General features: G+C 46.3%; 1 protein-coding gene across 1 annotated transcript in view; it reads left to right on the top strand.

Moving 5' to 3' along the window:
- Frmd1 (FERM domain containing 1) overlaps window positions 1-14,870 on the top strand; it is a 38,826-nt gene extending 23,956 nt beyond the window's left edge. The window contains exon 10 of the mRNA XM_052169523.1: window positions 14,670-14,870. Within this exon, the coding sequence (XP_052025483.1) occupies window positions 14,670-14,870 (201 nt within the window). The remainder of the gene's footprint in view (window positions 1-14,669) is intronic.
- Window positions 14,871-16,621: the final 1,751 nt, after the last annotated feature.

Genomic DNA, 16,621 nt, shown 5'->3' with positions numbered 1-16,621 from the left:
ACAGCAGTGAGCTGCAGACTCAAGGCAAACTAAGAATTCACACTGTAATCTGGGCTGCCCCCAGAACTGAGCATAGGTTTCTCTGTGGTTGAGACTGGAAGTCTGGGGAGAGAACTATTTAAAAGACAAACTGGCGGAAGTGACTTGTTTACATAGATAAGGGCAGATTGGAGAGCACAGATATGTAAAAGCATTTAAACTGTGGAAACTGATAACAGACAAGGCCCTCCTCTGTGCTGTGTGTATGTGGAGCCATGGATCCCTCCCTGCACACTCCTTCGATGGTGGGAGCACTGGGTGGTCTGTTCTGACAGTGTTCTTGCTATGGGGTTACAATCCCCTGCCACTCCCCAGTCGTCCTGCCACCTTCCCTCCTGGATCTCTGAGCTCAAGCATCCACATCAGCATTTGTCTGTTGCTGGATGAAACTCTCAAGGAGCATCTACACAGGTTCCTGTCAGCAAGCACCTCTTGGCAGCATCAACAATGTCTGTATTTGGTGGCTGCAGAAATGATGGAGCACCAAGTGGGGCAGTCCCTGGGTGGACCTTCCTTCAGTCTCTGCTCCATTTTTGTCCCTGTCTTTTCTCTGGACAGGAATATTTCTGGGTTTAAAACTCCAGTTGGGTGGGTGGCCACATCCCTCCACGAGGGGCCATGCCTGTCTATTGGATGTGGTCTCTATGAGTTTTATTTCCACTTTGCTGCACGTTTCTGCTACAGACATCCCTACTGAGTCCTGGGAGCCTTTTATTTCCCTGCCATCGGGAATCTGGCAGTGGTTATACACGGTTCCTCATCCCCCACTGCTACATATTTTTATTCAGTATTCTGATCCTCTGTCCCTCTTTCCTGTCCCCTGCAGTACCTGTTATTACCCCCTTATATAATCTCCCCCTTTTTGCTGCAAAGTCTCCCCCTCCCTCAGTCTCCTCCAAACCATCCTGTTCTCCCCTCACTTAAGTCCTGAAGCATCCACACCCTGGTCTTCCTTCCTCCTAAGCTCCATATGGTCTGGGGTTGTATTTTGGGTATTGTGACCTTTTGGGCTAATGTCTGTTTATCAGTGAGTACATACCATGTCTGATCTTTTGTGTCTAGCTTACCTCACTGAGGATAATATTTTCTAGTTCCATCCATTTGCCTGTGGATTTCATGAAGCCGTTGTTTTTAATAGCTAAGTAGTACTCCATGGAGTAAATGTACCACATTTTCTGTATCCATTCCTCTGTTGAGGGACATTGCATTGTTTCCAGCTTTGGGCTATTATAAATATGGCTGCTATAATCATAATGGAGCATGTGTCTTTGTTATATGTTGGAGCATATTTTGGGGATATACCTAGTAGTGGTATATCTGGGTCTTCATGTAGAACTATCTGTAATTTTTGGAGGAACTAGATTGATTTCCAAATTGATTTTTACCAGCTTGCAGTATCACCAGCAATGGAGAACTATTCGGCCTTCTCCATATCCTAGATAGCATTCAGAGCACAGATGTTCAGAATAGAGAGTCCTTCTTCAAAGATTTTTCCTTTGATGAGTATGAAGTGCACTTTCTTGTCTTTTTTGATGTCTTTTGGTTAAAAGTCGATTTTATCTGATATTAGAATTGTTACTCCAGCTTGTTTGCTGGGACCATTTACTTGGAAAATTGTTTTCCAGCCTTTTACTCTTAGGTATTGTCTGTCTTTGACACTGAGGTATGTTTACTGTATGCAGCAAAAATCTGGGTCCATTTTAAGTATCCTGTCTTGTAGTCTAAGTCTTTTTATTGGGGAATTGAGTCCATTGATGTTAAGAGATCTTAAGGAATAGTGATTTTTTGCTTCCTGTTATATTTTGCCTAAATATCATTTGTCTAAGTATTTCCCTGGCCTTATCCTCTTCTAGTTGGCTGGAATTTCAGAAGTATTTGTAAAGCTGTAGACCTTCAAAACACTTCCATGACAAGGTACGGACTTATCTTTGATTTACTTATTTAGAGAAGGAAAATGATGTTGGGGTGGTCAAACATCATTATATCTGGCGTGGTCATGTTTAGTTGTCACCATTTATCCTTATTTACAAGCACTTTGAGACCAACTGTAGCAGGACTTCCACTGTCCCAACACCTCCCACTGCCATAGGATGACTGCTGTCACAGCAACAACCCTGTGCCTGGACCTCCAATTTGCAAGAACTTTGTTGCCGCAGAACATCTACTGTTGCAAGATATCCACTAGCAAAGCATCTCAACTGTCAAAAAGACTTCTGCTGTTGCAGAACCTCCCCTGTTGCAGGACCTCCACAGCCTCAGAAACTCCTATTTGCAGGACATATTCTGGCACATGACCTCTGCTGACACAATAAGAAAACTGTCACAGGACCAACAATGTTCCAGCACCTCCTCTGTTGAAGGACAACCACTGTCACAGGTCCTCGACTGTCAAAGAACCTTCACTGTCCAATCATGTCGACTATTTCAAAACCTCCACTGTCCCAGCACCTCCACTGTCCCAGCACCTCCACTGTCCCAGCACTTCCACTGTTGCAGAATCTTCACTGTCCCAACATCATCCCTACTGTCTCTGGACTTCCATTACTGTGGGACCTCCAATACTGCAGGACTTCAAGTGTTGCAAGACCTCAACTCTCCCAGGACCTCTACTGTCTCAGCACCTTCATTTTCACATACTTCCAGAGACAGGACTTCTGCTGTTCCAGCACCTCCCATGTTGCAGGGCCTCCACTGTTGCAGCCTCATTTCCACTGTCTCAGGACCTCCATTACTGCAGGAACTCCAATATTGCAGGACCTCTAATGTCAAGGACTTTCATTGTTGCCATAGCTTCAGTGTCCCAGCTTCTCCAATGCTGCAGAACCTCCAGAGTCAAAGGAACTCCACTGTCAAAGGATCTCCACAGTCTCAAGACCTCACCTGTCACAGCACCACCTGTATCGAAGGACCTTCATAGATGTAGGCCCTCACTGTCTCACCACCTCCCCTTCCACAAGAATGCCTCTGTCTTAGAATCTCCACTTCTCAGCACCTCAAATGTTGCATAACAACCACTGTCTCAGCACCTTAACTGTCCCAGTATCCCCAGTGTCACAGGACCTCCACTGTCTGAGCAACTCCACTGTCACATCCTCTATACTGTGCCAGAAACTCCACTTTTGCAAAACTTTCACTGTCAAAGGGTCTCCAAGATTATATCACTTCCACAGTTGGTTTCAGCACCTCCTCCATCTCAGGACCTCCACTGCCATGGAAACTCCAGTGTCACAGGACCTCCAGTGTTGCAGGACCTCCACAGTTACAGCTATTCTAATTTACAGGACCTCCACTGGCAAAGGATGTGCAGTGTGAGGACCTCCACTGTTCATCACCTCACCTGTCTCAAGGACCTTCAGTGTTGCAGGACCTCTACTGACATAGAGAGTGCACTATACAATGTGTACACCTCCAATGTCTCAGCTCGTCCACTGCCTCAGGACCTTCACTGTCCCATTGCCTTCACTATCCCTACACCTCCACTCTTGCAGGACCTGCACTGTGGCAAGATCTCCATTGTTAGAGCAATTTCACCGCCTCAACATCTCAACTGTTGCAACCTCCAATGTTTCAGGACCTACACTGTCACAGGTCTGCCACTGTCACAGGACTCCCACCCTCTAAAACTTCTACCATTCAAGCACATCCACTATCCCAGTGCATCCAAAGTCTCAGGACCAACCCTGTTGCAGCACCTACACTATTGCAGAACCTCCCCTGTTCCAGGGCCTCCAATGCTGCAGGACTTCCAGTATCACAAGAACTTCACTCTCACAGGATGTCCACTGTCTCAGGACCTCCACTGTGTCAATACCTCCACTGTTGCAGCACCTGCCTTGGCATAGGACATCCACTGTCCTAGCATTGTCACCAGTGTCTCAGGACCTCCTGTGTTGCAGCACCTCTGCTGTTGCTAGACTTCCACTGTTACAGGAGGCCCAGTGTTGTAGCACCTCTACTGAAGCAGGATCTGCACTGACCTTGCATATCTACTGTCCCAGCACCTCCACAGCTTGAGGAAATCCACGATTGCAGCAACTACATTGTCAGAGTAACTCCACTGTCTGAGGCCCTCAATGTTGCAGGACATCCACTGTCTCACGACCTCCAGTATCTCACTGCCTCCACTGTTGCAGGACCTACACTTTCCCAGGACCTGCACAGCCATGGCAACTCCTCTGTCAAGTATCGGATGACATTGGTGCTTATTAGTTTTGAACCTTACTGGAATGTGATGTTACTTTTGAAAAGTTAAGCATTTGTTCTTCAGCTCCTGGGTTTGATGGCCACATGTTCTAGCAGCAGGAGTCCCTGGAAGATTTCGTGAGTCCATAGACCTCTAGTCCTTACCTTGTGGAAGCTGTGGTATTTAGAGGGTGATAAATTCCAGGTAAAGGGATGGTATCAGCAAGACAAGTCTGTGGAGTAGGTTGTACATCAGTGATAGTGACTCTCTGCTGGGAAGAGGTGAAATCCAGAAGAGGGAGAAGGCTTGGTGTGGAGGAAGAATCATAAAGTACTCACACAATGTAAAAAGAATACAAATTTGGGGAAATGCAAACCAGAGACCAAGGCGTATCCAGCACAGAGCAAACTGGGTAAAACAAATCAGAACATTACCAGGCTTGTGCTGGTTCCCTGAATGCTCTCCCTGGGCCTCATTTCTGGCAGGATACTCTGTTCTTCCCTACATGAGGTTTCTTTCTTTTTTTTCTTTATTGATATATTTTTATTTACATTTCAAATGATTTCCCCTTTTCTAGGTCCCCACTCCCCGCAAGTCCCATAAGCCCTCTTCCCTCCCCCATGTTCCTCCATCTACCCCTTCCCACTTCCCTATTCTGGAATTCCCCTATACTGTTGCACTGAGTCTTTCCAGAACCAGGGGCCTCTCCTCCATTCTTTTTGGACCTCATTTAATATGTGGATTATGTCTTGGGTATTCAAAGTCTCTAGGCTAATATCCACTTATCAGTGAGTACATACCATGATTGATCTTTTGAGACTGGGTTACCTCACTTAGTATGATGTTCTCCAGCTCCATCCATTTGTCTAAGAATTTTATGAATTCATTGTTTCTAATGGCTGAATAGTACTCCATTGTGTATATATACCACATTTTTGTATCCATTCCTCCGTTGAGGGACACCTGGGTTCTTTCCAGCTTCTGGCTACTACAAATAGGGCTGCTATGAACATAGTGGAGCATGTGTCCTTATTGCATGCTGAAGAATCCTCTGGGTATATGCCCAGGAGTGGTATAGCAGGCTCCTCAGGAAGTGACATGCCCAGTTTTCTGAGGAACCACCAGACTGATTTCCAGAGTGGTTGCACCATCTTGCAATCCCACCAGCAGTAGAGGAGTATTCCCCTTTCTCCACATCCTTGCCAACACCTGGTGTCTCCTGAGTTTTGACCTTAGCCATTCTGGCTGGTGTGAGGTGAAATCTCAGGGTTCTTTTGATTTGTATTTCCCTAATGATTAATGATGTTGAACATTTCTTAAGGTGTTTCTCAGCCTTCCGAAGTTCTTCATGTGACAATTCTTTGTTTAGCTGCGTACCCTACTTTTTAATGGACAGTAGCAACACAGCTTCACCAGGGCATTTCCTAATATGTTGATGCATCATCCCTTAAAGCCTATGTGGCTGTCCCTGCTGGGGACAGACTTGCCCTCTGCCGAGGCACAGTGGGAGAATAGGTTGTTTTCTGAGTTCTCATTGCTGCTGCTCTTTTCCCTGAGGCTGCTCGTTGGGTGAATCCTGCAGATTCCCCTGGCATATTTGTATCCTTTGTCCAGGGTGGATGTCATCCAGAGTGGCTTGAAGAGAAGAAGGCCATGCCCTGTGACTCTTCTGCCTCCTCTTTGACAAGTCTTGTGGCCCAGAAAGCAGACAGAAGAACATTGGAGGATGACAAAACCAATGTAGCTAGGTTGGGCTTGCTTCCACTTTTCTTTAGTCCTAGAGGGAATGCAGTCTCATCCTGAAGGGTATGGAATGAGGCCACGACTGGACTCACTGGCTGAGCCTGTGTTCTTAGAACCATCCGCTGGGGAGACTACACTTGGAGTGAGCCATAGGAGGTCATAGTCTGGTTTGACTTTCTTGATGTAATGAATGTATATCTTGGGCTTAGAACACAATGTATAGCATTGCACCAACAATTGCTGTTTCTCGCATAAGAGAGATGAGTTCTGCCTAAGGATTCAGGAATGACTTCAAATCTTCCTTGAACATCTGGTGCATAATCATGTTTGTGAATGTCAGCCTATATCTAGATTTGACTGTTAATAAGAGGCCAAGCAGGTCTGCCAGCATTTCTGACACTCTACAGTGTCAGACTACACACATGCCGCAACCTGTCTTCTCAGCTCGTGTGTGTCAACAGAGTCAAATGATTCGTTTCCTACTACCATAAATTATATGTCTAGTCCTAAGGTCCATATGTCATTCTATGGACCATCATAAATATTGCCTAGCAAGAGTTATGGGCAACCAAAAGGGTGCACAATACCAGCTCAGCCTTTGCTCAGGTTCAACTTGGGTACTAAGGACAAAGTCGTGGATTTTTACTTTCCCATTCATGTCCAAGAGAGTATTTCATCTGATTGCAGTTCCCTATGAACTATATTGTGGCCAACACAGTACCTCAGTGCTGCTATAAATTGCCTAAATATTTCCCTGGCCTTGCTCTCCTCTAGGTTTCCAGACATTCAGATGTATTTGTAAAGCTGTTAACCTTCAACATGCTCTATGACAAGGTATAGTCATAGTCTTGTGTCAGACTCAATTACTTGGAGATGTGAGATGACTTTTGGGATGTTGACCAGCCTCATTATATCTACCATGGTCATTACTGGCTGGCAGCACTGGTTCTTCTTCACAAGCACTTTGACAGCAACATTTTCAGTCCCCCACTGTCCCAGGACCTCCACTGCCACAGGACCACCTCTGTCCCAACAACTCCCATGTCTCTGGACCTCCATAATCCAGCTCCTCTATTGGTACAGGATATCCACTGTTGCTGGACATCCACTCTTAAAGCAACTCAACTCTCACAAGGACCTGCACTGTTGCATGATGTCTACTGTTACCAGACATTCATTCTCTCAGCAAGTAGATTTTTACAGGACCTCTACTGGTGTGGTACTTCCCCTGTCACAGAACCTCCAATGTCTCAGCAGCTGAAATGTCGCTGGACCATCACTGTCCTATCATCTTCACTGTCCCAGCACCTCCTCTGTGGCACGACCTCCTCTGTTGCAGGATATCCAATGTTGCAGGAACTACACTGGCTTCAGGAGTACCACAGTCACGTGACCTCAAAGCTGGAAGGACCTCTACTGTTCAAGCACCTCCATTATCACATTACCTCCACTATCTCAGGATCTCCACTATTGCAGGAACTCCAATGTGGCAGGGCCTCTACTCTTGCAGGACTTCCACTGTTGTAGTACCTCCAATGTTGCAGCACCCACATTGTCTCAGGAGCTCCACTGTCTCAGGACCTCCACTGATGCAGTACTTCCACTGTTGCAGAACCTCCATTGGCAGAGGACTTCCACTGTCCCAGCCTCTTCTCCACTGTATCAGGACCTCCAGTATTGGAGGAATTCCAGTGTTGCAGTTTCTCTACTTTCGAGGACTTCCACTATTGCACTACCTCCACTATTGCATCTCCTCCATCATTGTTGGACCTCCACTGTCCCAGCCTCAGCTCCACTGTATCAGGACCTTCAATGCTGCAGGACCAGTACCTCCACGGTCTCAGGACTTCCACTATTGTAGGAACTCCAGTGTTGCAGGATCTCTACTGTTGCTGAACCTCTGCTGTTCCAGGACCTCCACTGTCAAAAGATGTCCACTGTTGCAGCAACTCCATTGTGATAGCAGCTCCTCTGTCTCTGGGCCTCAGTGTTGCAGGACCTACACTCATTCAGGACCTCCACTATCTCAGTGCCTCTACTGTTGCAGGATCTACACTGTCCCAGGACCTGTACTGTCACAGCATCTCCATTGTCACTTATTCTATGACATTACTGCTTATTAATCTTGATGCTAAATGGAAGATGATGTTACTTTTGAAAACATAAGAATTTGATCTGCGGCTCTTGAGATTGATGGCCACATGTGCTAGGACCAGTAGCCCCTGGAAGTTTCCATAAGCCTGTAAACCTCAAGTACTCACCTTGTGGAAGGTATTGCATTCAGGGGGGTGATACAGTCCAGGTGAAGGGATGGCAAGGGCAAGACAACTCTGTAAAGTTCTGTAGAAATCTTGGGGTGGAGCAAGGATCAGAAAGTACTTACAGAACGCAAGACAGAAACGATTTTGGGGAAATGGAAATCAGAGACAGCGGAGGAGCCAGCACTGAGCAAACTGGGAAGGACAAAGCACAAATGTTCCTGGGCTGTGCCTGCTGCTGATCTCTGGATGCTCTCCATGTGCCTCATTTCTGGGGGAGATGGTTCTGCTCAAGGAGTGGTTGATTTCTTGATGGAGAGCAGCCACACAGCTTCATCATGGTATTTCCTAATTTCTTGGTCCGTCCTTTGAAATCTCTCAGCTCGGCCACTGCTGGGGATAGGTTTGCCCTTTGCTGAGGCCCAGAAGTAGAGTAGGTTGTCTTGTGTGTTCTCATTTCTGCCTCTATTCTCACTGAGGCTGCTTGTTGAGTGAATGCAAGAGACACTCCTGGCATGTATGTATGCTGTGCCCAGTGCGGGTGTCATCTGGAATGGCCTGAAGAAAAGAAGTCCAGTCTCAGTGTCTCTTCTGCCTCCTCTTTGACAAACCGCATTGCCTTAGGCATACACTAGACTATTGGAGGATGACCAGACCAATATGCCTAGGGTGGGCTTGCTTCAATTCCTCTTTAGTCCTAGAGGGTTGCAGCAGCAGCATCAAGAGTAAGGAATAAGATCATACAGGGAATCACTGGCTGAGTCTGGATGGTTCAGCCATGCTCCTGGAGATCCTTTCTTTTCAGTAAGCAATAGGAAGCCATTGTGTAGTCATATTTTCTGTGACATAAAGATTCCATAATATCTTAGGCTAAGAACCCAGTATACTCCATGGCTTTCACAATTGCAGGGTCTGGCCTAAGGGCATTAGTTCTCCATAGGGAATCTGGAATGCCTTCCAGTCTTCCTTGGACCAGTGGTCCATCTTCATGTCCATTACTGTTGGCCTATATCTGGGGTTGACTGTCATTAAGAGGCTATGCATGTCCTCTAGCTCTTCTGACACGCCATAGTGGACAGGATACACACCTGCCACAATGTGTCTTCACAGCTCTTGTGTGACAAACTAGTCAAATGGGACATTTCCTCCGATCATAAAATGTAAGCCTGCTTTTAAGGCCCATATGTCATTCTTTAGACTATCATAATGTTTACCTAGAGAGAGTTCAGAGGAACCAAAGATATTAGCATCACAGTTCTTGTTCAGCATTTCCTCCCGTTCAACTTGAACACTAAGGAAAAAATCCACAATTTTTATTTTTCTCTTCTTGTCCAAGAAAATATTATCTGATTTCAGGTGCCTGTTAACTATCCTATGCCCATCATAGTTGCTCCATGCTGTTCTTATTTACCTAAATATTTCCCTGGCTGTGTCCTTGTCTAGTTGGTCACACATTCAGATGTATTTGTAAAGCTGTTGACCTTCAACACTCTCCATGACCAGGTATAGACTTGTCTAAGTCTCAGTTTCTCGGAGAAGAGAGATAACTTTTGAGTTCAGTCATCCTCAGTATATCTGCCATGGTCATTACTGGCTGGCAGCATTGCTTCTTTTTTACAAGCACTTTGATGGCAATTGTAGCAGGACCTTCACTGTCACAGAGGCTCTCCTGTCCTAGCATCTCCACTGTCATAGTATTTTTTTTTTTTTGGTAGGAACACTTCTGTTCCAGCCACTTGTCTTTCTCTGGACCTCCATTTTGCAGGTCCTCTACTGGCACAGGACATCTTTGTTGCTGGACATCCAGTTTTCATAGTTCCTCAACTGTCACAGCGACCTCCACTTTTGCAGGACCACCAGTGTTACTGCAATTCACCTGTCACAAGGAACTCCATTGTAGCAGGATGCATACTGTCACAGAACTTTCACTCTCTCAGCAACTAGATTTTTGCAGGAGCTCCACTGGCACAGTCCTTCTACTTTCACAGGACCTCCAATGTCTCAGCAGCTCAAATGTTGCTGGACTACCACTGTCCCAGCACCTCACTGTCCCAGAACTTCCACTCTTGCAGGACATACAATGTTGGAGCAACTGCACTGTCTCAGGGCCTCAACCATTGCAGGAACTCCAATGTTGAAGGACATTCACTGGCTCAGGACCTCAAACCTTGAAGGATCTCTACTGTTCAAGCCCTTCCACTAACGGAGGACCTACACTGTCTCAGGACCTCCACTGTCCCTGCACCTCTACTGTCCCAACACCTTCACTGTTGCAAGGCATCCATTGTTGTAGCAACACTATTGTCATAGAAATTCCATTGTCTCAGGACCTCAATGTTGCAGGACCTCCGTAGTCTCAGGACATCCACTGTCTCCGTGCCTCCACTGGTGCAGGATCTACACTGTCACATCCTCATCTCCAGTGCCTCTGTGCTTCCTTCCACTTTATAGGAACTCCAGTGTCACAAGACCTCAACTCTTCCGGGACCTCCATTCTTCCAGGAACTCTATTGCCTCAGCACCTCCAATTTCACAGGACTATCAGTGAGGCAGGCCCTCCCCTGTCCCAGCTCCTTCAGTGGTGCAAGACCTCCACAGTCACAGGATGTCCACTCTTGAAGGACCCCCACTCTCTCCAGACTTCACCTGTCACAGAGCCTGCAGTCCCACAGAACCTTTGCTGTTTAGGCTTTGACTCCACTGTCTTAAGGCCTGCAATATTGCAGGATTTCCATGTCACAGGACGTCACATGTTAAAGCACCTCAGGTGTTCAAGGACCTCCACTGTCTCAGGACCTCCAATGCCTCAGCTTCTCCACTGTTACAGGGCCTCCAGTATCTCTGCAAATCCACAGCCTTTGGACCTTCACCTTTTCATCTCTTGTGTAGACCTTTGGACCTTTGGATCTCTTGTGTAGAAGGATGTCCACTACTGCAGGACCTCCACTGTCACATGATCTCCACCCTTGCAGGACCTCCACTCTCCCAGCACTTATGCTGGTATAGGACTCCATGTTTTCAGAACCTATACATTCACAGCAACTCTGATGTCTCAGGATCTCAGTTGTCACAACACCTACAATGTCATAAGACCTCCATTGTTGCAGGCCCTCTACTGTTCCAGCACCTCAAGTTTCACAGGAGTGCCACTGTTGTAGAATCTCCAAGGTTTATCACCTCCAATGTTGCAGGACCTCCCCTATCTCAGCACCTTAACTGTCACAGAACTTCCACTGTCATAGAACATGTACTTTCACAGCAACTCCATGGTAGCAGGACTGTCACTGTCCCAGTACCTCCACTTTCTCAGCCTCTCTACTGTGTCAGGACCTCCACTTTTGCAAGACTTCCACTGTTAAAGGATCTCCACTCTGCATCACCTCCACAGTCATGGGGCCTCTCCCCTGTTGCAACACCTCCCGTCTTAGGACCTCCACTATTGCAGTACCACTCCTGTCCCAGGAAGTCCACTATTGCAGTTCCACCCCTGTCACAGAACCTCTACTGTTGCAGAACCTCCAAAGTCTCAGCAGTTTCAATTTGCAGAACCCCTACTGGCAAAGGACATCCAATGATGCAGGACCTTCACTCTTATACCACCTCACCTTTCACAGGGCCCTTCACTGTCCCATCACTTTCACAGTCCCTGCACCTCCAGACTTGCAGGACCTCCAGTGTCACAGGACCTTCTATGTCAAAGCAATTGTACTGTCTCCGGAACTCAACTAATGCAGGACTTCCTGTGTTGCAGGACCTCCACTGTGCATGACTGCTGCTGTCACAGGATCTCTACTCTCGAAGGACCTCTATTGTTCAAACACCTACACTATTTCAGTTTCTCCACTATCTCAGGACCTCCACAGTTGCAGTACCTCCACTGATGCAGCCCCCCTATTGTCTAAGTACCTTCACTCTACCAGCCTCATCTTCACTGTCTCAGACATCCACGGTTGCTGTAAATCCACGATTGCAGAGCCTAGGTTGGCATAGGTCCACCATTGTGCCAGCCTAATCTCCAAGGTCTCAGGACATCCACTACTGCAGATACTCAAATGTTGCAGGACCTCTACTGTCACAAGACTTCAAATCTTGCAGTATATCTACTGCTCCATCACCTACACTGTTGCAGGACTTCCACTGTGCCAGTATCTTCTCCATGGTCTCAGGACCTCCACTATTGCAGTAAATCCATGGTTGCAGAACCTCAGTCAGCATAGGACCTCCACTCTTCTAGCCTCATCTCCACTGTCTCAGGAGGAGACAGTACACTACTGCAGGACCTCTACTGTAGCAGGCCTCCATTGGCCCTGCACCTCTACTGTCCCAGCATCTCCAATTTCACAAGACATCCACAGATGCAGCAACTCAGTTTTCATAGGAACTCTACTTTCTAAGGACCTCCACTGTCTCCAGACCTCCACTATCTCCATGCCTCCACTGTTGGAGGATCTACACTGTTCCAGGACCTGTACTGTCCATTGTCACTTATTCAATGACATTACTGGTTAGTAATGTTGTGGTGTAACTAAATTTGATGTTACTTTTGAAAACATAAGAACTGGATCTGCAGCTGTTGTTATTGATGTCCTGAAATGCTGACCATAGCATTTGGAAGAGTCCATGAGCCCATAGTTCTCTCTTCCTAAGGTTATGGAAGTCATTGACTTTAGGGACTGATACAGTCCAGTTGAAGGAATGGGGACATCAAGACAACTGTGTAGAGTGTGAAAGACATCAATGATTTTTCTCCCCACAGGAAGAAGAGAAATTCAGAAGAGGGAAAAGTCTTAGGGTGGAGCAAAAATCATTAATGTACTTATAGAATGTAAGAAGGAAACTCTTTGGGGGTAAATGCAAACCAGAGACAGAGGAGGAACCAGCACAGAGCAAACTGGGTAGGACAAAGCACAAATGTACCTGGTCTATGCCTGCTGCTTCTCTGTATATTCTCTCTGTACCTCATTTCTGGGTGGGGGTGACTCTGATCTTCCCCAGCAGAGGTTTCATTCTTGATGAAAAGCAGCAAAACAGAATCTTCAGGGCATTTCCTAATTTCCTGGTGTGTCCATAAAGCTTCTGGTGGAGGCCCCCGCTGGGGACAGTCTTGACCTCTGCTGAGGCATATCATGGAGTAGGTTGTCTTCTGTGTTCTCATTGCTGCTTCTCTTGTCACTGACACTGCTTGTTGAGTGTGTGCAGGAGACATTCCTGGCATGCATGTATGCTTTGTCCACTGTGGGTGCTTTCTGAAGTGTCCAGAAGAGGAGAGGTCCAGGCCGGTGTCTCTTCTGTCTCTTCTTAGATTAGCAGGATGGCAATAGGCAGGCAGTAAACCATTGGAGGTTGATGAAACTCATGTGGGTAGGGTAGGATTGCTTCTCCTCTGTAGTCCTAGAGAGAAAGAAGCAGTAACATTAAGGGTAGGGAATGGGGCCAACACTTGTCACATTGGCTGAGCATGGGATGTGCAGTCATGCCCTTGGAGACCCTGTCCTTGCAGTGAGTGATAAGATGCTATGGTCTCTTTATACTTTCATTGAGGTAATCAATCTATAATATCTTGGGCTCAGAGCACAATATATTGCATTGCTGCCACAATTATGGAGTGTGGCCTGAGCATGATCAGGTCCTCACAGGGATTTTGGATTCCCTTGTCATCTTCCTTGAACCAAGGATGTATCCTCATGTCTGTGATTCTCAGACTATATCTGGGGTTTATTGTCATTAAGAGGCAACACAGATCCTCCAGTCTCTCTGACTCTCCTGAGTGGGCTGTGTACACACCTGTTACAACCTGTCATCTCACCTCGTGAGCAGAGGCAAATTGGAATTTTCCTACTACCATAAAATATAAGCTCAGTACTCATGTTTATTTGTCAGTCTTTGAACCATCATAAAATTTGTGGAGAAAAATTTCAGGGTTTCAAAAAGGTTAAGCACCACAATTCTATTTCAGCATGTGCCTGGTTCAATTTGGATCCTGATGAAAATTCCATGATTTTGACTTTTCTATTCTCATCCAAGAAAACATTATCTGGTTTCAGGTCCATTTGAATTATTACTGTGCCCATCATATATGGACATTGTTGCTATTTTGTCCATATATATGTCCATGGCCTTGTCCTTCTCTAGGTGACCAGACATTCAGATATATTTGTAAACCTGTTGATCTTCAACCACCTCCATAACAAGGTATAGACTTGTCTGAGACTCAATTTCTTGGAGAAGTTGAATTTTGGGTTGTTAGTAATCAACATAACTGCCATAGTCATTACTGTTTGACAGCATTGCTTCTTCTTTATAAGCACTTTGATGGCAATTGTAGCAGGACCTTCACTGTTTCAGAGACTCCCATGTCCCAGCACCTCCACTCTCAGAGGGTATATATTGCCCTAGTACCACCTCTGTCCCAGCTACTCCTCTGTCTTTGGACCTCCAATTTGCAGGACCTCTACTGGCACAGGAAGTCCACTTTTGCCGGACCTCCATTTTCAGATCGTTACACAATCTCAGGAACTAAACTGTTGCTGGACCTCAACAATTTCAGGACTGGCAACCTGGAAGGACCTGTGCTGTACAAGCATGTCCACTATTGCAGTGCCTACACTGTCTCAGGACATCCACTGTTGCAGTTCCTCTACTGGTGAGGACCTCTACTACGCCAGCCCTATTTCCAGTGTCTCAAGACCTCCATTATTTCAGGAACTCCAATGATACAGGACCTCTACTGTCAAAGACTACCACCTTGCAGTACCCTCCACTGTTGAACCTCCTCCATCTTGTCAGTACCTCCACTGTCCCAGACTCATCTCCACTATCTCAGGAGCTCCAGTATTGCAGGACCTCCAATATTGTAGGACCTCTACTTTCTCTGTATTTCCATTTGTACAGAAACTCCAAGGTTGTAGAACCTTTTCTGTCACATGACCTCCACTGTCCCTACAACTCTACTGTCCCAACACCTCCACAGTTGCAAGATATATACTGTTGCAGCACCTCCACTATCATGGTAAGTCCATTTTCTCAGGACCTCATGGTTGCAGGACCTGTAATGTCTCGGGACATCCAATAACTCAGTGCCTTCACTGTTGCAGAATCTACACTGTGCCAGCACCTCCACTGTCACACCATCTCCATTGTCGCTTTTTCAATGACTTTGATGCTTATTTATCTTGAAGTTTAATGAAATGTGCTGGTACTTATGAAAACATAAGAAATTGATATGCAGCTAATGTGATTGATGTCCTCTTGTGCTAGCACCTGGAAGATTCCACAAGCCCAGTGTCTTCCAGTTCTTGCCTTGTGGAAGCTCTTGCCTTTACGTTGTGATAGAGTCCAGGTGAAGGGATAGCATCTACAAGACAAGTCTGTAGAGCGGTGTACACATCAGTGATATTGAGTACCTCCTGGGAAGAAAAGAAATTCAGAAGAGGGCGATGTCTTACAGAACATGAGAATGAAACAATATGGGGGGAAACCAAACCAGAAACATAGGAGGAACCAGCACACAGCAAACATGGTAGGACAAAGCACAAATGTACCTAGGCTGTGCCTGTTTTGTGTTCTCTGTTTGCTTTCCTTGTACCTCATTTCTGGTGTGTGTGTGTGTGTGTGTGTGTGTATGTGTGTGTGTGACTCTGATCTTCCCCAGCAGAAGTTTCTTACTTGATGGAAAGCAGCAAAACAGAATCTTCAGGGCATTTCCTAACTTTCTGGTGTGTCCATAAAGCTTCTGGTCCAGGCCCCTGTCTTGACCTCTGCTGAGGCACATCAGGGAGTAGTTTCTCTTCTGTGTTCTCATTGCTGCTTCTCTTGTCACTGACACTGCTTGTTGAGTGGATGCAGGAGAAGCTCCTGGCATGCTTTTAGGCTTTGTCCCATGTGGGTGCATTCTGAGGTGTCCTGAAGGGAAGACGTGCAGGCCAGTGTCTCTTCTGTCTCTTCTTAGACTAGCAGGATGGCCATAGGTAGACAGTAAACAGTTGGAGGTTGATGAAACTCATGTGGGTAGGGTAGGATTGCTCCTCCTCCTCTATAGTCTTAGAAAGAAGCAGTATCATCTAGGTTAGGGAATGGAGCCATAACTCGACACACTGGCTGAGCCTGGGTTGTGCAGTCATGCCCTTGGAGATCCTGCCCTTGTAGTAAACTATAGGATGCTATGGTCTCTTTATATTTTCATTGAGGTAATCAATCTTTGATGTCTTGGGCTCAGAACACAATATATTGCATTGCTGTCACAATTGCAGTGTGGGCCTGAGCATGATCAGTTCCTCATAGGGATTTTGGAATCCCTTGTCTTCCTTGAACCAAGGAAGTATCCACACGTCTGTGATTCTCAGAATATATGTGGGGTTGACTGTCATTAAGAGGCTATGCAGATCCTCCAGCCTCTCTG

This window comes from Apodemus sylvaticus, chromosome 23, assembly GCF_947179515.1.
Source record: "Apodemus sylvaticus chromosome 23, mApoSyl1.1, whole genome shotgun sequence".
Taxonomy (NCBI): domain Eukaryota; kingdom Metazoa; phylum Chordata; class Mammalia; order Rodentia; family Muridae; genus Apodemus; species Apodemus sylvaticus.
This window is presented reverse-complemented; position numbering and strand designations above follow the sequence as displayed.